Below are 24,841 nucleotides of genomic sequence, written 5' to 3'. Positions count from 1 at the left end.
GTCAGACCTGTTTCACTAGGTGAAATTGGTGAACTGTAAATAATAACTAGTCAGTGGGTATAGCCAAATACCTTGTAAAACCAAGCTGCACACTAGCAACATGGTATTTGGTATCAGCTTGACCTCACCTGTCCTAGAACTGGGAGATGGGAAGTCTTGTGGTTCCTCCCCACCACCTTCTAAGGCACTCGTACCATACTGCATCTGAGGCATCTGCTGGCTTCCTCTCCTGGGTGGTTTTTTTTGGCACATCCCACAGACTGTTGTCTACGGTATGGACACATCTGGCAGTACTGCTGGTGAGCCACTCTGGCTTGTGGGATGATACTTGGGAAAGCTCTGCATTAATTTGTTGTGCAAAGGACGATGTTCTATTGCAGTTTTTCCATGACTCAGAAAAACAAAGAAACCTAAAAGGTCATATGGTGGTGTGTGATTTGTTTTATGGGTTCATTCAATATTGCCATTGTGCATTTGGCCCCACCACAGTGAGTCAACTGGGTTGGATTGACTCAGACAAAGTAGAAGACTTGCACAACAGTAGGATTTCAGTCATTCAAAATTCCCTTGCTAATGCACATCAAAGAGATGAAATTAGGTACGGAGTGCACATTTTTTTTAGGGGTAAGTGTTGTAATACTTGTCCATCAAAAATCAGTTTGAAGTGGAAATTGGGCATCTCAGTATTTTTATGGAACTTGCCTAAGTGTTTTACTACCTCAAACTTCCATTGGTTAGGCAAATAAACCTTCTGTCAGGAAAGGATACAGAAAATGGCTTGAACATTTACGCTTTTCTTGTATTAACTTGGCTGGATCTACTTGGATCCAACAGATCCAAGTACACAAGCAGCAGAAAGAAGTTGTAAGGCAGTGAAATTGCAGGTAACTGTGACAGGGTGCTCTGTGGCCTAAAATCTGCTGCTTGAATAACGACGTGACAGCTTCCCCTGGCCTTGCAGGGTAACTCGTGTGCTCTGGCACCACACGCTCAAGCGCGAAGCGGCAGCACTTGTCACCTCAGAGCTCTCCCGTGCCACTCGAGCGGGGGCAACTCCCCCGTCCTGCCCTGACTTCAGGCTTCCCGTTCGCAAGCTCTGGAGCCAGCTGCCCACTGAGACATCACCTTTCAGCAGAGGGGCTGGCGCCGCTCCTTGCCCCGCGCCCACAGGCGGGTGAGAGGCGCGGCCGCCCGGCAGCGTTGCCCCGAGGCCACGCGGGTGTCCGCGGGGGAAGAGCCGCCCTCAGGCGGCGGCGCTGCCCCAGGCTGCCCTTCCCGGAGGCGCAGCTCCCAATCCGGGGGATGCGGTGCGTAGGCGGGACGGCGCCGCGGGGCTCCCGCTCGGCGCGGCCCAACCCCGCAGGGCCCCCCGCGGGTGAGGCGGGTGGCCCTCGAGGACTACACCTCCCGGCGTGCCCTGCGGGCCGCCGCGCGGGGTGTGCCGGGAGCTCGGGCGCACCCCCGCCTCCATGTTCTCCCCGCCCGCTCCTCCCGGAGGGGCGGGGCCGCGTCCCTGCTGCCACTCTGAGCGACGTCGACACCGCCCTATCATCGCCGGCGCTGGCGCGGCGGTAGCCAATGGGCGGCGCGGGGGGCGGGCCCCCGCCGCGGCCGGAGGTGGCGGTGGTGGCGCGGCGCGGGGGGCGGGCCCCCGCCGCGGCCGGAGGTGGCGGTGGTGGCGGGGCGGGAGCGAGGCAGGCGGAGCGCGCGGGCCCGGGTGAGAGGGCGGCGAGCCCGCTCCGAGCTGCGCGGGGTCCGGCGGGCCCGGGGGCTCGGCCGGCAGCATGGAGCAAGCAGCGCCTAAGAGGTAACGACCCTCCCCGGCGGCCCCTTCCCCGCCAGGGAGCGGGGTGAGGCCTCGGTGCAGGGGGCTGTGAGGGGGTGGCAGGGCAGGGACGGCGCTGAGCCCGGCCCGGCGGCCGGAGGGTTGTGTCGCGTTGGGGAGGGTCTGCGGTACGGGAGTGTCCCGAAGTGCTCGCCCCGGTCAATGCCCAGGTGAAGGCGAACCCTCGGGGGCTGGTTGAGTTACGAGAGGAACGTTCTTAATGCGAAATGAGGCAAACTTGGTCGCCAGGCAGAGCCCTCCGTGGGCTGGGAGTCTGTGCACTCGATACTTCAGGTCTGTGGCAGGAGCCAGCACGAGTAGTTTCTCTTTCTATGCTGGAAAGTGCCCTTGTATGCTGCTGCTGGAGGGATGGATGCTTGTGGGGGTGGGCAGGGCATAGTTGCAATTGCAAATCAGGGAGTGGGAAGACGCAAAAATCAGGAGTATTCTCACAGTAGATGTATTTTCTGAAATATGTAGGCTATCAGGTCATATTAGCTACTCTGCATGGTGATTTTGTTTTCTTTTTTTCATGATTTACCATACGACTTCTTAGTACACGAAATAATTTTGCTTTAATCGTATTGAATTTAAATGTAATCACATATTTGAATTTGAACAATCCTTTCTTGGGTATAGTTGTAGACTACGCAGGATATAATTGTGTAGTATACAGAATGTATAAAGGTAAACAGTTTGCATGTATACTTACTGTTTTAGAGCTCTAATTTTACTTTAACTTCCTGATAATGTAATGAAAAATCTAGAGACTACACAATATAAATTTGTGGTAGTAGATAATAAATCAGTTTTTGTGTTCTGCTTTAAAACATTTGCATTCTACATTTAGAACCTTTAAGATTCTTTAAAAGCAGCTTCCTGTAGGATGACAGGACTGGAGAAGAGTGCAGTCTTGAACTTCCGATAATTTCTCCTCTAATAATACATTAAGTGGCAGTATCTACTATGGAAAATTTTGACCAAGAATTGGTTTGTAGTTGCTGTGTTAGGGTGGTTTTAGCAGGCAATGGGGTGAGGAGGGACAGGCCTACACTGTAGGTTCAGGCTGACAGTCCTGTGTGTCTCAAATAAAGGAAGTAGGACAGGCACCAGCAAGGGTTTAGGAAAAGAAACAGAAATGTCTGAGTAATAGTCAGTGTCACCAGCACCAGTGCAAAACTTGGGATCTGGTGATATCAAAGGACTGAAAATCAAACTGTAAAGTTAGCATAACCTACAAGATGTTTTTGGGAAGATCTGGGATTTGCTGTAAACTTATTGCCTAGCTGCAGGTGTTGTGTCCGGCCTAGTTAAAAGTGAGAAACTGTTTAAATCCTTAGATTCAGTCAGGAAGAATTAGAAAACTGATGAGGGAATGTCCAAACTCTGGCAAATTTTTATACTTCACATGTTTTTTGAAGCTTATTTTTGAAAGTTTGAATGTGATGAGAACTCAGTGGGTTTGTTTCTTTAGTGGAAGAAAAGATTTGAACTCAGTTTTTCATAAGAACTCAGGTTTGCATAAGATTTCAACAGAGTTTTTCATAAATGTGCAAATATATCCCCTTTATCTGTTGTTTTTTACAGTTTTCTGATTGTTGGCATTCCCAGCTATTCTTCTAGGCCACCCCCTTCTTCTGCAAGTCCAGAAGGAGTGCAGATTATTTTTTGTGGGCTGACTTTTTGATGCTGTCCTTGGATGCAGGAGTGGCTAGAAATGGACGCGCCATGTTTACTTGGGAAAACAGATGAGAGCACTAGAATTCTTCACTTTGGTGCCCCTTGTCCACAGGAGCAGATACTGAAGGGATCTACTGGCATCATACCTGTGGTGCAAGAGATCCATTTAGAGGTAGCAAGAATATTAGCACTTCAAAGCTGCGTGGATGCCCTAGAATCTCAGTGTTTCCTTAGAGGCATAGGGCACTTTTATCCCCTCTTCCCTATAAGGAACACACAATCTGCTTGTGTATTGTGTAAATCTTTAAAACAGCCCTTCAGAAAGTAGCAGTGATGATGTCCAAGTGACAGTCCAGGCCAATGCGACTTTTCAGGGGGGACGTTGTCAAAACAACTAGCTTTTCTTCTTTGACCAATGTACTGCAACAGTAACAAAAGACTTCTAAGGAAGAGTCCTTTTCAGAATAATTTTTTTTTTTTGCTTTAAATAATAGTTTAGAGTAGGTGGTCTGAATTTATGCTGAAGAGAATTTGTGCAGTAGTTGACACTGTTTTCTTGCATCTGAATTTCTAACTGTGCCTTGGATGTGTTTTATACTTATCACACTAAAAAGGACATTCTCTCTTGAAATAGTTACAAAATTTGTCTTGTAACTTTCCTCTCTTATTATTGTTTTATTTTTCTGTATATGTTGGCATACTCATGTATGAGGAGATAGGTTGCATACAAAGGAAAAGCAAAGTAGTTAGAGAATTCTCTCAAATACATAGTTCTTAATCTTGCCCATTTCTTGCACACTGCTGCCAAATAAAAGGCTGCTTAACAAGCATGGGGAGTGTTAATTAAAGTTCTCCAGCCCTTACTTTAAACTTAGGCAGTTTAATTTTCACTGAAGTGTAACTTTTCAGGTTTTGTGGGAAGAGGAAAAACTTATTCTTAGAATATAAACTGTGTGTGAAAAATACATAGTTTTTAATGCTTGTGGCAATGGACACATTGACAATTGTCAAGTTCCTCCTGAAAATGGTGGGCCAAAAATGTACGTTTGTTTGGGTTTTATTGGTAGAAAACTAAATGTAAGTACACTACGCAATGCTGTAAACTGTCTTAATCTTGCTTCTGCTTGTGTGAACGGTGTAAAGCAATGTCTCAAGGCTTTCACATGGCACCTCTGCTTCTGATGACTGCAGTGATTTCTCTTACTACCTTCTCTTTTGATATATCAGTATAATTGATCCCTGCCATTCTTTTTAAATGTTTCAGTGTGCTAGTTCTTCTGCAAAGTAAACCACATATATTCGCGTTTGTTGAAGCAGCTGTCCAGTTTTCCGTAACTCATGACAGTAATTGATGGTGTTCTTTTCTTTATTCCTGCTTTATTTTTCTTTTGAACCTTCTGGGTTTTTTTTATGCTTACTTCCGTAGCATATCACCAATTTATTGTGTAAAATCTATATATAATGACTGTAGGACACTAAACTCATACTTTATTTTTTTCGTGTTAGGATGGGAAATCTCTTGCTCTTTCAGGTCCCAGTTCAGATTTTTCTGATTTTTATGCTGAGATTGGTAGTCTGATCTTTTTGCTATATGGCAGTTCTGATCTTTATGCTGGGATTGGGTGCCTCTTACTATTTCTAGATTTTTCTGCATTTAGTTTTGTGAAGTTTTGCTGATATACTCAATGACACGAAAGATTCTGGTCAGGCTAAGTATTAATGTTTACTCCTATCAACTGGATTTATAAAAGTAAAATTATTTGCTAGGGTGTATTTTTCTTTTTGAGGGATTAGTTGTTACACAGAAAGTCAAACCTCCTTGGAATAAGAAAATATTTTTGACAGCTCTTGTCCCAGAATTGCAGTTTAGTTCGTCCTTCTGATTTTGGGAACAGCTTTCCTTCTGGAAGACCTCTAAAATAGCTCATACTCACTACCTAATGATTGTCTAGAGAAAAAGAAACTAGAATGTCTTTCTGCTCATTCTACTTCTGAACTTCTCTGCATCTCCTTTAGATTTTTTCATATATACATGTATATATATATACATACACATATATATGTATGTATATAAATATATGGCATTTGTGTCCTGTTACCAGAAGAAAACAGTGCCTGAATTTTCTGATTTATTTGTTCTGTTTTAAATGTTTGTGTTATGAAAATAGGGGATGAATGAAGGAGAGAGGAATAAGACACTCTTTCTTTCTCTCTGATCATTCTTGAGCCCTTTGTCTCTTCATTTTTCCTCCTGACCACTCCTCCCATACCCCCAGTTATGAAGCTAATTCTGAAGTCTTAGCTGTGTTACTCTATCCCTAGTTTTAGTTGCTTCTTTTTAACCAACAACATATTTTTAATCTCTTCTTTTTGTATTCTGCTTGGTGCTTTGCAGCCAGTTACACTGGTTGCCACCTTCTTCCTTGTTTCTCAGGAAGTTTTCATAAACGCTTTCTTTATTGCAACCCTTCAGGGTATATCGTGTGCTGCTCTGTAGTTCAAGAGCTGAATATTCTATTAAACATCTAGAAACAGAAATCATTAAACAGTTTGAGTCATTAGGATATTTCTATGGCTCAAGGAACTGCGGTGTTAATACTATCACTTGAACAGGACGCAGTGTTTGTGAAGGAGTGTGAGGTGCTTTGAGCAGTGTATTTGGTGATGATATTCCTGAGGTGGACATACATTTCTTCCTGTAAATAGGTTTTGTATTTAGCTGCTATAGTGTTAAGTACACTTTGGTCTCACAAAATGTTTGTCAGAGTTGGGTATTATGAAAATAATTTTAAAACTACTTATTTGCTCTCCTGGTTGCCTCTTAAGTACTCCAGATAATCTATTATTTGACAGTGACATTGTTTTTGATCAGTTTATGGCTGTTTGTGATTGTTTCCATAACTTTTCTCAAGCACTCCCAATGCCTTGGAATGGAGACATTTTGGTATGGTTTTTTTATTTTTCTTTCTCATTTTAGCTCATTTTGGTGAGTAGATGAAAGTGTACTCTTTGTAGGCATCTCTGTGCAGGGTTACTGTATGTTTTCCCTTTTCTTCCTGTTACTAAAAAGTTCAGTCTCTGTACTGTTCTGTTGTGCACATCTTCTCTTATGCAGCTCTTCAGTCAAGCGAGAGACTCAGCTAAAGGTCGTGCTTTTTATTTTTTGGTGGTCTGCTTGTGTCATAAACATACTGCATGTGCTTTTTGTTGGTGGCAAGCAGAGGATGATTGCAGCAACTTATTCTTGAATGCTGCCTTTAAGGCTTGCTCTTCAGAGAAGAACAAATTTTAAACAAAGAAGCAAAGTTAATTAGTTGTTACTTTAATACTTATCTGCAAAATATTTTTTCTTCTTTTATTTGTCTCCACTGACACTTGTTCAGTAATGAAATATGTACTTCCTTGCAAGATTTAAATTCCATCTTTCTGTTTTCTATTGTCAAACCAGCAGAGTGAGAGACTGAAAAAAACCCCAGATTTGTGTTCTTGTGTTTGATTTCTAGGCCACTTTTGCGGACTTTATTTAACTGTTCTCATTTGAATTTTCAGCTGTTTTTCTTCTAATGAGTTGTGCCTTTCCTTTGCTGTGAAGATTTTTATTTTCCCTTAACACACATGCTTTCAAGCTTCCTGCCTGTTTGCTGTAGCAAGCTACATGATCTTTGCTCATGCACCTTTCCTTACTGATTGTGGATGCTTTTTGTAAACATGTGCACCTTTGTGCCTCCTCCTTGCCATTGCTTCCCTTGTTTAACACCAATCCATATGACCTGTGTGCTTTTACAATTACTTTAAAATTTTTTCTTTACTTACGTGGTTGGCAATTAGAAGTCTTTTCTGACTCATGGATTCCCTCACTGGTCATGTCACTTTAATTTTTAAAAATTCTGTATATCAAAGAATTGCATCTCCTCATATGAAGGAGTTTCTCTTTGATCGCTGTTCTTCCCATATTATGATTGGTCAGTCTTTTCTGTCCATGCCCTCCCCCCTTCTTCTATTTTGTATTAATTTCCAGGAAAGTGCCGTGGGATAATATTTTCCATAAGTTCTCAATGATCTGCTGTGTTTCAAAGTTGTTTTTTTTTTTCTTTTCCTCCTCCTGCATATGGAATGCATTGTCTATATCTAACACTATGGCACCAGCTATTCTTCAACTCATCTTCTGCTTTAATAGTACCCTTGGCTATCATGTAGAGTTAACTTGTTATTTCAATCTTGCACCAAAATTCCCTATAATTTTTAGGGTGAAAGATTTGCATGTTGCAGCCAGCCTGCCTTGCTGCAATGTAAATATTTGTGGTTATATTATTTTGTGGTTATATTTTTCTGTGCTATGTTCAGTGTGTTGGCTCCATTGCAAGCTTGCAGACAAGTTGTGTTCTGAGATCTGCCAGGAGTCTAGAGGGCTGGATAGATGGGAATGCTGGAGACTGGCAAGGCTAGGACTGCTTGTAAAGGACAATGAATGGTGGTAAGAGAGGGTTGAAGATGCTGGAAGAAATCATTGGGTGTTGCTGAGTGATTTGAGACTGTGTGAGAGAGAACTAAGGGCAAAATATGGTGGTGTTATGTAATGAGAGATTTGTTGCACCTGTCCCTCTGTACATTCACAAAGATGCAAGAGGGGCTGCCCCAACAGCCATTACAGTGCTCAGCTGTTGGAATTTTGGTGTTTTGCTGTCACCTGTGAAGGGGAAGTCCTACCATGTGCTCCCAAAATCATCTTGATTCAGAATTCTGCTTTTAGCAATGTCATTCACTTGCTTATGCATGATACAGTTTAAAGAAGTGAATACTTCATGTGGGTGAAGAATTGCTTTATACTTCCTTAGGTAACAGCATGGCATTCTCTAGGCAGTAATGCGTGTGTTGCTTGCTGGCTGCTTTTTGATGGAAGGTGAACTTTTCTGTATTTTTTTGTCTGTTTCTGCTTTAGCAAAGGAAGTGGTTTGGGCAGTGAACCCATCCCATGCTGCTTTGAATAGAGCAAACATTAGTGGGAAAGTAATAATGACAAAAATTGTCGTAACTTTATCCATCTTATATTACAGTTGATTAAAATTTTATTGCTACACATCAATTAAGTATTTTATTTTCATTGAAATATATTTTTCATGATAATCTTTTTTTCCTGTCTGCTCACTTGTGTGAAAATTTACTTGAGTTTTGTCCTCCTTCTCCAAACAAATAAATAAGTTTTGTCTTTCTTTTAGCAAACTGAAGAAGCTAAGTGAAGACAGTTTAACAAAGCAGCCTGAAGAAGTCTTTGATGTTCTGGAGAAACTTGGTGAAGGGTAAGTTCAGCTGTTTATGAGGGGATGGGATCAGAGGGAAACAGTACATAAAGCATATGTTGGAATATTAAGTTACAGAGAGAGTGACTGTAAATGTCTTAAGGAATACTTCTAAAGACAAGTTTTAATAATAGAGCAAATGCATGCATCAGGAGATTTCCGCAGTCCTCAAATATTTAATGCATTTTTGATATCCATTGTTTGTTAACACAGCAAAGGTCCTTGCATCTGTACTGGAATTAGATATTCTAAATCTTGGCAAAGATGCATTCTGCAGAGGCACATCTTTCCTGACATCCCAGCAGAGATGATTTTTTGCACCCTGAAAAAACCCTTAAACTTCTGCATGAACATGTGGCTTCTGTGACTTTTCGTGCATAACAGAAATGAGAAGCAGTTTGCCTTGTTTTTAAAGAATATTTCCTCTCTTATTTCTAGGTCTTATGGTAGTGTGTTTAAAGCAATACACAAAGAGTCTGGACAAGTTGTAGCAATTAAACAGGTCCCTGTGGAGTCAGATCTTCAAGAAATAATTAAAGAAATCTCTATAATGCAACAATGTGACAGGTAGGTATGACATTTCTGTTCCCTTTCGAAGAGTCTATGTGAAAATGTATTTATACTTGTGCATATAGCTGAAATAAATGCAGCTGCAAACTTTTTTTCATGAAAAAGTAAATTGTACAACACAGACTTTTAATTAAAGGAACCACTTTGCAGACTTCCTCCTATCCTTAGTTTGGATTGAAGGAAGTACAAATAGTGTACATAACAGAAACTGTGGAAAAAATAAATATTCAGCTCTGCTTGGAATTCTCCGTGCTTGCTTCCCTTTACTTGCACTCTCAAGCCCAAAGGTTACTGTTTCCTTTAAGTATCTTTGTGAATTCTGAGTTAATCTGTTTCAGAAGATGAATAAAGATGTTTCTAACACAATATTAATTTTTGGCAGTTAACTTTTCTTGGTTGCCTTTTTTGTGCAGGAACATACATTTTAGAAGGTGAACAGTCTTGCAGTAGTTCTAGTGGACTGTTACCTTACACTTGTTCATAAATGACATATCTTATGATGGCTAGTCTTGTAGAATTGGAAGCTTGACATCAAGCATCTTCAAGGTTGCAGAAGTTACTTTGCATTTCCTGTCATCTATGGAGTTTTGGGCTATAACTTCAAAATCAGATTTGCTAGTGCCAGTTTTAATTCATGTCTGATCAACGGTATGAGAGTCTGTTTTTATGACTTGAAGTGCAACCAGGAAAGTTTTGCACTCTAGTTAGGCAAAACTTTCATTAAAACATTGATTACTTTAGTCATTAACTTAGTGAATTGTATTATAGCAAGTGGTCTGTTACTTCTGAGTTGTGTTTGTGCTTTTGTGGTGTGTCTGTGTGAAGTTCTGTCTTTAACTGAAAAATCTGTTCTTGTTTCACAGTGATCAGCATTCGTCTCAAATTTAAAGATAATCCTTTCAATACAGTCTGAATTAATTCAGATTTGCTGCTGATTGTTATGCTGAGGTGTTACATGAAACTTGATTGTACTGCTCCACAGCATCTTAATTTCGCTGCTCTACAGGGTCATGAAGGAGAAGTTTCAAATATTTATCCTTAAATATAGGGATAGAGACCTCAGAGTACATTGTATCTAGCACATGAGAATGCAGTTGTTCTTCAAACGTTTTTAGAACTTCTGCCTGCAAACCTGATCTGAGCATTTGTGATGGATGAAAGCAGTGGACCTTGTAATTCATTCCCCTCTGTCACTGACTGCTCTGAATGCTGGAAACTTGTTAAATGTGTAGGCAGGAGAATGAGAGGAAAAGGAAGAATTTGTGGCTTTTTTTTTTTCCCCTCACACATTCCACAAAGATGTCTGGTAAGGTTGTTTCAGGTGATAGTAAAAGAATTTGGGACCCTTGAGTTCTTTGGGGGGCTCCTCTTAATCCTTTGCATCCCAGTGAGACTATTTTTTTGTCTGACTGACCAGTTGAGTTTTGTAATGGGTGCAGATGAAAAAGGAAGCAGCGGTCTTGTTTGTCTGCTTAACTGTGGAACTAGATTTGATACCAGAGTAGGTACTCAACTCTTCCTGCACACTGAAGAAAAGTTAAAATATGTTTGTTTTGGTTCTTCTTGTTGCTGTGCTTTAAAATGAAGCAGAGGGGCTAAAAATAATTATTTTCACTTAGATGAAGGAAGACATAGGATAAGTTGGAAAATGGTACCTTATAAATTCTCATAAAGACTTCTATCACTTGACCCCACAGCAGCCCTTAGTTGCTGCACAGGCTTGAGCCATGTGAGCTGCCTGGAAGCAGTGGTGAAAGTTGTAGTTTGTGTATGTCTGCAAGTACTAGACCAGGATTAAAATAAATGCTTAAAACAAATGTCTGTAAAATATACTGACAGAGAAAAGAAGTGGTGACACTGGAGAATTTTCTAAAAGTTTCACCTTTTTTTCTATGCTATGCTTCTTGTGGCACTTTCATTCTTGTCTCAGATGGGCCTACTCAGCCTTATTTTTATGTCCTCTGTCCTGTCCCTCTTTTCTCTGCCCTTGTTCTTTGTTTCCTGGTTTACTTTGAACAACATACTTCATTTAGCATCTACTGGACATGTACTATTGTGTACACGTTCAGAATTTTAGATCACAAACTCTTCTTTCACTGGACAAGATGCAGCGATTCTCTGGTTGAAAAGAAAGTTTGGGCTGCAGCTCTGCCCCAGTTTTTGTATATATGTCATGTGCCTTCGTGCAAATACAGTGCTGTGCAGTACTGACGGGAGGGATGACACACTTTTTAGTACTTGATTTTCACCTGGGATGATTCCACAGATATTACAGGAAGGTACTGAGTTGTTGCAGCATCTCAAATAAAAGATGATTAAATCTTAATACTTTACTCTTTCTTTCTGCTCCATGCCCATTTCTAGCACTAGCTGTGCTGTATGTGCTGAAGCTCTTCTAAGGGGAAAAATATATATTCTAAGAAGGGCAGTTGATCTGGGAAAGTCTGATCTGTGTAGTTAACTGGGACAAGGTTTTAAACAAATGTGAACAGTGTTTTGAGGTTCCACACTTGATGTTTTGAAAAGATCACCTTGTCCTGATTGATAATACCTTTTTTTTGCTAGGAATGCTAACGCAGTGTAAATCTGGCAAGAGACTGCCACAAAAATCAGTGGGTTTACTTCAGAAGTAATAGTAACCTTCCTCACTTAATGAATTTATAAGGAGAAGGATCGGTATGTCGTGCTTGTAAATGGTAGTCTTTTTAAGAAGGGAAACATTCAATAGCTTTGTTAGCTATTGAATAGAAGACTTAAAAATTGAGAGGCCTTAGAGGAGGGAAAAACAAAGCTTTTTATCAGAAGACTAATGTTTGGAAAAACTGTATTTGAAGATTGCTGGAAACTTGTTATATATATATATATTATATGTAGTAGCGCCTTTATAATTTTATGAAGTAGTCAGATTGTGCTCTAGCAAGACATTGGTTAAGCTAATTACAATTTTAAAATGTATGTAATTGCACTTGCTCTTTAGCTTGTTAGTGTGTGGCAAACTGTAATTTGTAACAACAGTTGTGCTAATGAATTTTTTTCTACCATTAAATTAATCTATTTATGTAACTTTTTTTCATCTAGTCCCTATGTTGTCAAGTACTATGGCAGCTATTTTAAGAACACAGATCTATGGATTGTTATGGAATATTGTGGAGCTGGCTCTGTTTCAGACATAATTAGACTGCGTAATAAAACGGTGAGTTTGGTTTTTTTTAATGACTTAATTTTTTAAATTACTTACTAAAATTAAATTGTGAATTAAGACTAGAGGCCACAATAGAAGTTGGAGTTATGAGACAAGATCTTGACTGATGCCAAAGGGCCAAGCTGTGCCCTGATTCCTCAGGAAACAAGCTCATGCAGTTGCTGACTATCTTTGTGCATTCTTCTGTGGAGTGATCATCGGCAGAAGCAAATGCATTTTGAAGTATGAAGATCTTGTGAGTTTTTTGAAAATTACTGCTTTGTTTAAAGGCAAAACTGTGGCTTCTTCCCCTTACTCCTTCCACCTCGCAGTCTGTCAGCAGGCCACTTAGCGCATGTGTGGTTTTGAAACAGGCATAAAATTGTCTTCCTCTCATTCAGCAATGAGGGAGCATGAGAAGTAACTGGCATTATTTAAGGAATGAGAAGGGGAAGTGATTTTCATTAAGGAATGTGAGAGGGAACCAAAATGAGGGTTATATGGAAGTTTCTTAATGGACTTAAAACAGCAGTAATGTAGAGGAGGCCTGTAGGAAGCAGACTTTGTTATTTCTAATTACAAAACTGCTTCTCTGACAAATGTTATATTGTAGGTGTCAAACAGTCTTTAGTTTTTTTGAGTCCTTTGTTTTCAGTAGTGGGCTGTAACATGAGGTATTCCTTTTACCAACAAGTACTCTGAGGTAACGCTCTACTTGCTGAGCTACATATTTTGAAAATGCACCCTGAAATGTCCCTTGCACCTTACTTGGGAGCAGAGTGGAAAAGCAGAGGAGAGAAACCCAATGTTTAGGCTTAGAAAAGACAAAAAGGAAAACGGAATTAGATTTATTAGGAAGTGGAGGTGATGTCCAGCCCCTTTGGAAAAGGTGGCTTGTGTTGGCCCTGCTGTAATTTTTAAATGATGACAGGGGAAAAGCCAAAACTGATGGGAGATTTCTGGAGTTCTGCAGCCTTTAAAATTGGTGTTCTTGCAGTTGTACATTATCCAAGGATCAGTAGCTCCAATAAGAAATGATACAAGCTAGTGCAGAATTAAAATAAAAGAAATAAAAAGCCTCCAATAAACGAAAACCATTTAAAACAGGATTTAGTAAAAAAGGAGGAAACTTGTGTGTGCATTGATAGAAAATGCTTGAATTTTTAATTAAGAAAAGGTGTGCATATGTATATCTGTATATTAATTACATCAGGCTATCTAGTTTCTCTTATATGTATTTTAGGATATTGGCATAGCAGATATATTAAACATTTGAGGGGAAGAGATATTTTAGTCTTGGAACAAATGCATACCGATGAACAGACAAACTACATTTTCTGCTGCTGTTTGTGGTTAAAGTCAATATGATAAAATAACATGAATTCTTTTTTAAGAAACAGAATAATCAGTAAATACATAGATACATTTGATAAAGCTGACATATCTTTTATAAAAGCAAATCATGCAGTGTGTGGCTAGTAGAGTTCTATAAAGTTGGTGAGGACACAATTAGTGCTGATTGGTGTAAAGTTGGTCTGGATGTGCTATGTATGGAGGGTTTTTGGACAGACTGCCACACCAGAGGCTCTTCAAGAAAATACACCTGTAATGGAGTAAATGGGGAGTTCTGCCACAGATGGGTAATTATTTTAAATTTAAAAAAGAGGGTGTAAGTGGTCATTTTGGGCCTACTACATGGGTCTGTGCTATCCTCTTTCAGAAAAAGGGTAGAAATACTGATGAGAGAGGTTATATTCCTAGTGGTTAAAACTGGGAAAGACTTGAAAGCCTTTTTGGTACTGAGAAAGTAAGCACGAGTAAATGTGAAGAAATACATTTGGCTTGGTGAGGGGGCGAATTCTTTATATTCAGGTTTATGAGCACTTCAGCTTAATGTTTGTAAATAGTTGAATAAGTAAAGTGGTTGTCAAAGATTACAATAGTACCAAGGACTTATCAGAACTATGAAGTTAGAGGAAGCTGACAAGGGTGATCAGAAGTAAAGACTACTTCTCTAGAAGGAGATACCAAATGAATTCAGATACTTCTGTGCTGCGATGAGGTACCTGGAGGGAGAAATATGGTGAAAGGCTTTGAAAATTGTGAGTAGCTCAAAGAAAGTAAGGTATGGGTATCTTACTGTTATTACAAACCAAGAGATCACTTGTGATAGTAGATGTAAAGCAAAAATTTTTTCTTTGCACATGATGATGAGTTATAGAAGTTCTTGTAGATGCTAGGAGTTGGTTTTCAAAAGGCAGCTAAATAAGACCAGGAAAAAATGACTGTGACCTCACGCAACTATTTAATGACCGGGACAGGAAACCCATGTGCTTCAGATCTCTGGGAAAGTGAAGCAGGCAACTGTCACAGTTTGACATGTGCTTACATTCAGACAGGCCAGCAGGCTAGACAGAATTTTTATTCTGGCTTAGGATATGGGGTGTTCTGGTGCCTATAACAAAAAAAAACAAAGCAAACTTCTCCATTTCTCACTTGCAGTGCCTACGTCTTGCAAGTTTTGGAAGATTTAGGCAGTGGCTTTGGACTTGTTTGTGTTCTCTTTGTGGAACAGTGGGCTAATCACCCAGATCGCTGTGATGGGAGGCTTGTGACTGTGCTACTGGAATGAGGCTGCTTAGAGTACTGGAGCATTCTGTCAATGACCTTGCATTTAAGATATTTATTTATTTATTTTTAAAATGGAAACAAGAAGTGGTTTCATAAGAAAAAAGTGTCTTCGCTTGCAAGCGAGAATTGATTCTTATTTTGTCAGAATGTTTACTGAATATGGTCAGACACGTGGGGTTATATATTCTTTAACTTTCCTAAATTGTCAGATGAAGACAAGGAAAAGTTTATTTACTGCTTCTTCGTATGTAAAGAAAAGAAACAAGGTCATTAGGATTATCATTTGGACTTGATGATCTTGATCTTAAAAGTTTCTTCCAACCTAAATGTTTCTATGATCATATCAAATTAAGGCATAGGAAAAGGTAGATATCTCCTCATATTTGGGGAGGAGACATTAATATGTATTTGCCCTTGTTGCTTGTCTCTAAAACTAAGAATTTAGTCACCTTCTTTTTCTGTAGCTGTGGTTCCCATACTTTCTCAAAAGTTATTTGTCTAGAAAGTGAACACTGGGCTTTGCTCTAATGGACCAAAGCCAAGGGAAGCAGAATTCAAAGCTGGGGAAATTTTTAGTGACTGTTGGGAGCCTATTCATACAGATAAGTTTTCAGCTTGACAGGAGCAGGGTCTTGTCCAAGAGGCCCAAACCACTACTTTGAAGTTAGATGGACCCCTGGAATTCTGCCTGGAGTCTTCTAGTGTGCCAGGCAGATCAGCAGTGCTTTAGCAAGTTTATGATGCCTGTTAGCTCATCTGATGTGTGGTGTTTATCAGTCCAAGGCAACGAAGCTTAGATCTGTCTAAGCAGATATGTCTGCTTTTCTCAGAGACTGGTTTGGGAGGTACACGTGTCTTATACAGTCAAACACTGCTGCCAGAACGGGCAGTTCTGCTGTTATCCTCCAACCTGACTGATGTGTTCCTGCCTATTCCATGCTTCAGATGCAGTGCTTGTGTGTGGCTGTAAGGTGATCTTGGATAAGCTTGATGATATGACTGGGGGAACTTTTTCCTCTCCGCTCTATCTTCCCCGCTCTCTCACATGAGCTAACTCAGCATGGTAGCACAGTGGCTTGATCTGATGTAAGAGAGACATTAGAAATTAGCAGTGGGGAAAGGGAAGGAAAAGAAGGAATGAGACTGACTTTTCCAGTGGCAGCTTGCAATAGAATGAGGTAATTACTATGTGAAGCAACACTTTAAGTCCTGCTGGCATATGGGGGAATATTTGCACACCACCAACCATGCCTCTCTAATGATACTTTAGGGTGCACTTGATCATCTACTGATGGTGATTAACTGAGTCGTTCTAATCTTGACTCTTTTGGGGACCAAATTCAAAAGTTGACAGTAGCATACCATGTGGTGGCTATGCAGTAGGTTTGACAAAATCATCTTACTTGGGTCAGTATTGTAAGTGTCAAGTGTAACAATATACTGCTGTATAGGTAGTATGCTGTTGGGTCCAGGGGTTCTGCATTTATATCTAAAATTGCTTCCTTTATATGCCAATTTATTTGACAGTTACATATACATTACCCCATGTATTCTTAATGATTTTCTTCTGCCATGTTTTCTCAGCTAATTACTTTTTTCATGTGTTTAAGTTCCAGTAATTCAAATGAACAGTGTATCTGAATCTCTAGATGCTGTGTTTGAATGTCCTCCTGGTTTTGCTTTCTCTATATGCTACCATGGGGATCCAAGGCAAATCTTTTGTTATCTCTCTGGGCTAAAGGCATTTTGCTCATGAGGATGTTGTTTTGCAGTTTTAAGCAGTCATGTTTCTCAGTAATTTCACAGTTAAAATAGTTTCAGTTTGTAGGCCTTTACTGCACTGAAGTACATGTGGTTAACAGCTGTAAATCAGTTATCTAAAGTCTAATAACTCTTACATTTTTTTGTTTAAGTAGCATCTATTGCAGTAGAACTTCCTGAATTGAACCCACATGGATTAATTAGTAGCCAGACAGTCTATACACAAAGACGGAAATTTCTTCTGTACTGGCTGCCTTGCTTAACTGACTTGGTGACCATGGACAAGTCCATCCTGGATATGCTGCTGACCATGTTCTGTCAGTCAGCATTCCAGGAGGTGAATTGAGTCAATGGGCTGGTCAGCTGTGTTACCGTTCAGAGGCTGATCTTCAGGCCAACACTCTTCAAGTACTTTTCTATGCAGCCAGGCTGTGGAAGAGGAGGAAAGAAGTTGATCACAAATGTTGTGGTTTACTTATTCTGTGTCTAACCTTACAAAGCAAAGTAGTTTAGACTACCTTCAGCAATGCAACACCGATATTCTTCAGTGCTTGTATAATAAAATCCTTACTATGGCTCTGAATGGTTGACTGTTACATAAATACTGGATGGAATTGTCTTAATTTTTGGGAATTATTTTTCTTTTGTTCTTTAGGGTAGCATTGCAAGGTCCTTAAAAAATGAGTTGTAGTGTTTGAATCTCGGAACGATAGACCTTTCTTTTAGCCTTGCAGTAAAACTATATTAATCTGCTTGGAAATTAGCTCATAGGAGAAAATTTTCATCTCAGGGAAAAAAAAGTATTTGTTTGTGTGCCAGAAATAAAGGTACATGTTATCCATTGGCTAATTTTCATGAAAGAAGAGGAAGTTGGAGCTATACTGTTCTTCATCTGTTTCCAAAATAACTGTGTATATATTACATGCACATACAGTTGACCAAAAGAGTATTCAGAAGTTGGGAAGTTTCAGAATGAAGATTGACTGTGCAGCATCCTCTGGTACATGTGCAGTGGGAAACACTAATTGTCTACTCTTCCCCCTTTTTCTACAGGACTCTGTTAGCAGACCATGCTCACTCAGTGAGGAATAATGTAGTAGTAAAATAATACATACTCTCAAGTCTGGTGTTTATTTGCAGAATACTATAACAGTTGCTCTGAAGACATAATTATCTTTCCCCAACCTTTGCTTGACCTTCATCTTTTCATTAAAATAAATACTGTTGTTAAGTAACGCTATGAACATCTACGGGTCAGTTCTAAGGAGAATTGGCTTCCTGGATGATTTTGGTAGTTTCCTACCCATATTACCCAAGGTAGGTACATAAAATGTTGGAGTTCATTTTATGGGCAGTCTTAAAACTGTTGATAGCCACATAATAATAAAAAGCTCAGCATCGTATAATTCACTGACTTTCTGTTTTTAAAGTGTGTTTCCTGGAAGAAAGCTTACAAAATAGTTCTTCATTTCTGATGGCTGTATTTGCTGGGTTTCACAATCACAGAACCACAGAATATTCTGAGTTGGAATGTTTATATTTGCTACTGATCTCTCAGTAGCAGCTGGGTCACTGCTAAAAGCTGAGAGAGGCTATAATATGTTGAGGGGGAGATAGAATTTTCACTTTTTTTTCTGAATATGCAACTCGACAGTCTGTACAGATCAACAGCTCTCCTTTCCCTCCCCACCTTCCCCCAAGTTTCAGAAGACAAATTCATGGAACTTCTTAGGAGAATGACAGAAGTTGCATCTGTGGTTCAAAGTCAGTCTTTTTCAATCTGAGCTGCTAAAGATTTTTCAAATAAAATGTTTTTAGAATTACTTAGTCTGAGCCACAACTTATTTTCTCCTCTTGTAAATAAGTCTTGGTATTGCCAGTTTTAAATTGCTGAAACAATAAAATGACCATGTAAACACAGACTACAAGGAAACTTATACTAAAGTCTTCCAGTAAGAGGTAGCTGTGTATATGAATGTTTAATGAGGTCAGTCATCTGTTGGTATCCTATATACAGCTCTTGTCACAAAACACACACGGTTTTATTCCTGTTATAATAAAAGGTGGAAGTTAAACCTTATCGCCTCCCCCTACTGCTCTTTCCCCTCAAAGAACCTCATCACTGTTTGCCTTGGAGAGCCAGAACTATCAGCTGAATTTTTAATGTATTTCCCATTTGAGTCAACCTCTCTGCATATAAAGTTATAATCTGGGCAATAAAATGTGTTTCAAGTCAAGGAATTAAGCCAAGTTTCATTACAGTCTTTCATATGTATTTTATTTTACAGTAAAAAAATCTGTATTTAAAGTTGGGATGGATTTATTGCTGTATGTTATTGTGGTGAGGAAGTGGAGGAAATGTAGAAAAACTGCACATAAAAGAAAGGTTACTCTTTTGAAATTGGATGTTTATTTTAGAGGTGCTGAAGAAATAGATGAACAGTGTGCCGGGGTTTTGGAACAAGTGATAATTTTACTTTGGAAGGGACCTTTGGAAGTCATCTAGTTGAATCTACTGTTCCAAGGAAGGGTAATTTTGACGTCCAGTTAGTGTTCAGGATCTTGTTCAGATCAGTTTTAACAATCTGAAAAGGAGAAGATAGAACAGTCTTTCTCCCCAGCTCTATGAACGTCTTTCTTCTTGTATCCTTTATGAGGATATTTTTGCTTTATCGCCCTTTAAATTGTTTAAAATTGCATTGAAATATCTGCTCTTCTTCAAACAAGACAAAACATGCTCTGTCATCTTGGAACATCACATGTTCTAGCCCCCAGGCAGTTTTTCTTCTACATCTTCATGATTCCTCAGATTTAGCTAAAAGCGTATTATTGGAGACTGCCAACAGCCTTTGTAAAGGCAAACTAAATGCCATTGGCAGCTCTCTTCATCCTCATAGGAAAGTGACCAGGTTAATTTGGCACAATTTCCTTCTGGTCAGCTCGTGCTGGCTGTTTCCAATCACCTTTTCACCCTTTGTGTGTCTAAGAATTAGCTTCTCTGAGGATTTGCCATGTAATATCCTGGGAACTGAAGATGAGCTGACCTGCCTCAGATCATTCTTCTTGCCCTTTTTGAAGATGATGGTACCATCAGGGACAGCCTGATTGCTGTAACTTATTAAGGCTGATAAGAAGTAGCCTTGAGTTGGCATTGGCCAACTTCTTGACACCTTTGGATGTGTCTCATTTGCTCCTATGGACTTGTATTTGTCCAATTTAATAGAGTAATTCCTAACTTGTTTCACTTTGCTAGTAGGCAGAGACAACTGAGAGCCAGAAAAAACCCTACTAAAAACTGATGTGAAGGAGATGTTTAAGAGATTTCTGCATAGTTTGTCAATAGGTTGACCACTCCATTTAGCAGCAGGTCATATTTTTTTGGTATTTTTTTCTTTCTGTTTTTTTCCTGCATATAGACCAATACAAGCTCTTTGTGTTATTTGTTTTACAGCCCAGTTTCAAGTTCACCCTAGCCTTGGCTTTCTTAATTCTGCTCCTTAGTATCCAGGCAGTGCTTCTTTATTTGGCTTTAGTTATCTGTTCCTGCTTTTCATATGCTTTGCTTTTCGCACTTCAGCTCAGTCAGGAGTTCTTAGTTCATTCAAGATGGCCTCTTGCTGTGTTTACTTGTTATCTTGCATGGCAGGAAGGACTTCTTTCATACTTGGAGGAGGAGGTTGTCCTTTATGCTGAACTACCTCTGCAAGGTCCCATTGCTCTTTAGGGAAGCTTGCCCTGGCATCCCACTTACTAGTTCCTTTAACAAGCTGAGGTTTGCTATCTGGAAATCTGGTTCTGCTATTTTCTTTTATCACTTCCCTCCATAACTTAACCTCTACCATCTCATAGTTGCTTGCCAAGGCTACCTCTGCCTGTTTCGTTTTTTTTTGTAGCCTGTCATGTTGCTCTCCCAACAGGTGTTGAGGTGGTTGACACAATGGCCTGTGATCAGAGGTCTCTCCTGGTGCTGGGGATGACTTCATCTACTTTATCTCTTTGGGTGGTTTGCAGCAGATGTCATGATGGCATCCACCATCTGGATGGCACCCACATCACCATTTGGTCTAGTCTTCTGATTTTAACATACAAACTCTCAACAGGTTTAAATATTCTATAGCAGAGCTGCATGTTTGTAGTGCTCAAGCCTGCCCATCCTTCCCACTTGTTGTTTTTGAGGAGCCTGCATCCATCTCTCTCAGCATGCTAGTGCTGTGAGCCCTCCCTTTGTGTCTCTAATTCCAGTGACATGGCAGCTGTGCATAGACTGGCAGTTCTTCCAGTCTGCATCACAGACTCTATACTTTTGTACACAGGGTTTCAGTTGTACCCTCTGCCCTACTTCCTCTTAAAGGGAGTGAGAAAACCTTTGGAATCCCATGTGATATGTGCTTCCTCATTCTCTGTTCCTACACTTGCCTGAAGGCTTTGCTTTCTGTTCTCTGGTGAACCTTGTTTAAAGCTCTTCCCACTAGGTTAGCAAAGATACTCTTGACCTCCTTGGTCAGGTAGATCCTGTTTCTCCCCAGTAGTCCTCGTTCCTCTGAGGATCCTGTGTTAATAAAAATACTAATGCTTTCTAGCTATTAGCAGGCCTGCTGGAAGATGGTGATCTGCAGATGCTTCTGCTTGAGGCTTTACCCTTGTCTGATAGGATCAAGAAGACTACCATGCTGATCCTTGTTCGCTTGTACAGGTTGTCCAAGGTTTCTCTTGGTGATGCTGTCAGGACCAGGGGGGACGGTATGAGCAGGTGTGTAGTTTGTGAGCCAAGTGATCAGTTTGCAAATGTGTTTTATATAATGATAAAGTTGATTTTAAACAGTGACAACAGATAAGCACTTCATGTTGGAAAGGTTGTATTGTTTTAGCAGACCTGTGGTGAGGACTTCCAGTGAAGTTCTTGACCTTATTCACAATGCTTTGTCAGAAAAGGTCTTTAAACAACCAAACTATTTAAATTGGTGCTGATCACAACTGTGTGTAGACATGACAAATGCATGTTGTTGTGCTACTGAATCATAGTTAAAATCTGTTTCTCATGTTAGCTGTGCTTAGTGCAGTGCTGAAGAGGCTCTCTACTTCTCTGCATTACTTCTAAGGTTCTGCTTAACATCTGGTTCAGTACTCCATAGATGTCTTAGAGCAAGCTGGAACTTGGTAGTGAAGAATAAGGAATGAGGAGTCTGACTTTCATATTCTCATCAGTTCTTGATCCCCCTATGTCTTTGTTTAATGTTAGCTAATGTTAAGCATTGACCATGAGAGGTGCTTGATATTTTCTGAAACAGTTTTCCGTATGAGCCACTGGATATGTCTTAGATAATTTTACATTGCTGCTAGGCTATAGTAATTTTCAAATTTCAGATAGAAGACTGATGTATTAGCACTGTCTTTAATTATCTAGTATAAAAATGCTAATTTAATGAGAAGATGGAGTCTGTTGCATATTATATTCAAGAAAAATTACAAAAGTTGTTACTGGGATTACACAGTGAAAAGCAAATCTGAAAAAATACCAACACTGGTCATCACCTGTGCAGTGAATGTTTGTTGTTATGTTTATTACAGCATATTTGCTGTAAGATTTTACATGCAGCTTGACTTGGGCTCAGTAAGAAGAATAACTCTTGCTGCCTCCCTTCATATGATCCTGTGCCTAAGTTGTTATTCTCGAGTAAAACTGGTAATTTTCCTATGATAGTGAGTTCTTATTCTGCCCATTACAGTAATATTGAGGTGTCTCCATGTTATAATATAGGAGTAGGTAGAGATTATCTGAAAGTCTTGAAGCAAACCTTGTTATCATAAGTAATTTAGATGACATGATTTGGTATCTCACTCAAAGACAGGCTGTGATTTTGTTTGAAGAGCACTATCTTTACACAGAGCATGCAGATCTGCTTATAAAACAGAGCTGAAATGTAATTGCTCTGAAAGGGAAGCTCAAGGAAAGTGATTTCAGGAGGGTGTAGTCTTATTGAAGTTTGTAGCAGGCAGTGGGAACTAGAATCTACCACTGACTTTGGGCTAGAGCCGCAACCCTAACAGCTCTTTTTCCTTGAAGCTTTCTGCCTTAATTCCTAAGTTACATGTCAAATATTACAGGTGGGAATGGTATTGTTGTAGCTGTCATCTCTTCTCCCGTGCTTATTTGCTCACCTTCCTGCATCTCAGGTTTTTAGTTAGTCCAGCTTCTTCTTCGTGTAAATGAATAATAGGAGAGTTGTGTGATTATGATAAGATGGGTGATGTCCAAGCTTCACAGCTTCTGGTGGAAGAATTCCTCCTTTATTTGCCATGAGAGTGGACCTACCCAGTGTGCTCAACCTAGTCAGACTGTTTAGATGCAGTAAGCTGATACTTCCTGGAAGCATCAGGCTTAATGTGCATGTATTAGTGTAAAAAGAGCAGCTGGGAATGGACTTAGGCAGTTAAAGCAATTCAGCTGACCCAGACCCCTTTAGAGGGGCCCTCAGGAAGGAGAATGACTGTGAGCAGAGAATCTATAGATGAGTTGTCCCAACAGCTGTGTGGATTAGGTGGTGTGTGATAGACTGTATAAATGCACCCTTAAGTCTCCTTTGTGCGTAGCTTCCATAGCCAGTTAGACATAAATATGTGGATTAGCTGGTCTCTTACTACATGTGGAACACCTGAATTTGCTGCCATCTGTTTTGCTCCAAATTTTGATTTTAAAATGCTTGATGTTTCTATGTAGGCTGTAGAGTTGTTCACCTTTATTATTCACATTCCTTTTAATACATAACCTGCATGTGGTTTTGATGATGAAGGATTAGAAGTTGCTCCATGGTTGACTCATATTTAGAGGGTGCCACCAACTGATCGAAGAAACAGAGCATACAGAATTAGAACAGCTAGCAATTAGAACAAGCAGATAAATGTTCCACAAGATTTTAAGTGAGGATCTTAACACAAATAGAGATCAGAAACAAAGCAGAAAGATTATGACTGTGAAATTATATTAAAGTGCAAGGTATAGAGCATGCTGTGCTGATGGAAGAATGATGCTGTGTGTTTAAAAGCTCAGAATAAAATAAACCAACTCTTTTACAGGAAACATATTGCCCACACAGTTTGATCAGGAATAGTATGATATAAGCACGATACATCCAGATCAGGATAACAACACTGACTGGAACATATTTCTAGTATTAAAGTAATAAAAAGTTGAGTTTCTTCTATTTGTTCTTTCTGGTGGTTATAAATGGCATTACTTGTATGTCAATGTCTAACTACTACTAGAACTAGAGAGTACTGGGTATTGAGTAGATGGCAAGTTGTGTGGTGTGGCAAAGCATGTTATGGGCTGATTCTGTACTTAGTTGTTTGTAAATTGAAAGTCACTTGAAGGGACACAGACACTTTACCTATGTAACAACTTTTAACCATGCTTATGAAGAGAGCCTCTGATTTAGGGTAAAGAAGGTAGGAGACGTAATTAGGAAGTATTTTGATGTGGATTTTAAGAGTTTATTTGTGGTTTTGTAAGATTTTTTGAATAAATGAATAGTTGGAGGAGCTTTGGGTCTGGTTTTATGTACTTTAGTTCCTAGTTGCTTCCAGCAGTTGGTAGGCTCAAAAACTGTGTCTGCCTACTTTTATTCTACCAAATTCCATCAGGTTTGCATTAGTTTATGTATGAACTAGTCTCTATATGATGAACTAAAGAAGAACTATATGTTATATTTTGTTGTATTTAAAAAAAAGAAAAGTATTTTTATCTATTTCCCAAAACCCCATTTTTTTCCTATCTTGTAAATGTGAAGACATAAGCCATTGATGCATTTAGGTAATCTGTCTTCAGGGATATATCCTTTTCATACAAGTTTAGAATGATGGAATGCATTGTAAAATCCAAATGGTGTTAATTTTATG

At 39.7% G+C, this 24,841-nt stretch overlaps 1 protein-coding gene across 1 annotated transcript in view; it reads left to right on the top strand.

Annotated features, from left to right (window-relative positions):
• Positions 1-1,711: 1,711 nt before the first annotated feature.
• STK3 (serine/threonine kinase 3) overlaps positions 1,712-24,841 on the top strand; it is a 122,771-nt gene continuing 99,641 nt past the window's right edge. The window contains exons 1-4 of the mRNA XM_017806424.1: positions 1,712-1,807; positions 8,722-8,802; positions 9,241-9,369; positions 12,451-12,565. Coding sequence (XP_017661913.1) covers positions 1,785-1,807; positions 8,722-8,802; positions 9,241-9,369; positions 12,451-12,565 — 348 coding nt within the window. The 5' untranslated portion in view covers positions 1,712-1,784. The remainder of the gene's footprint in view (positions 1,808-8,721; positions 8,803-9,240; positions 9,370-12,450; positions 12,566-24,841) is intronic.

The sequence above is a fragment of the Lepidothrix coronata genome, unplaced genomic scaffold, assembly GCF_001604755.1.
Source record: "Lepidothrix coronata isolate B3197 unplaced genomic scaffold, Lepidothrix_coronata-1.0 Scaffold15, whole genome shotgun sequence".
In the NCBI taxonomy this organism is placed as follows: domain Eukaryota; kingdom Metazoa; phylum Chordata; class Aves; order Passeriformes; family Pipridae; genus Lepidothrix; species Lepidothrix coronata.
Note: the sequence above shows the minus strand (reverse complement) of the source record. Positions and strands in the feature narration are given on the sequence as shown.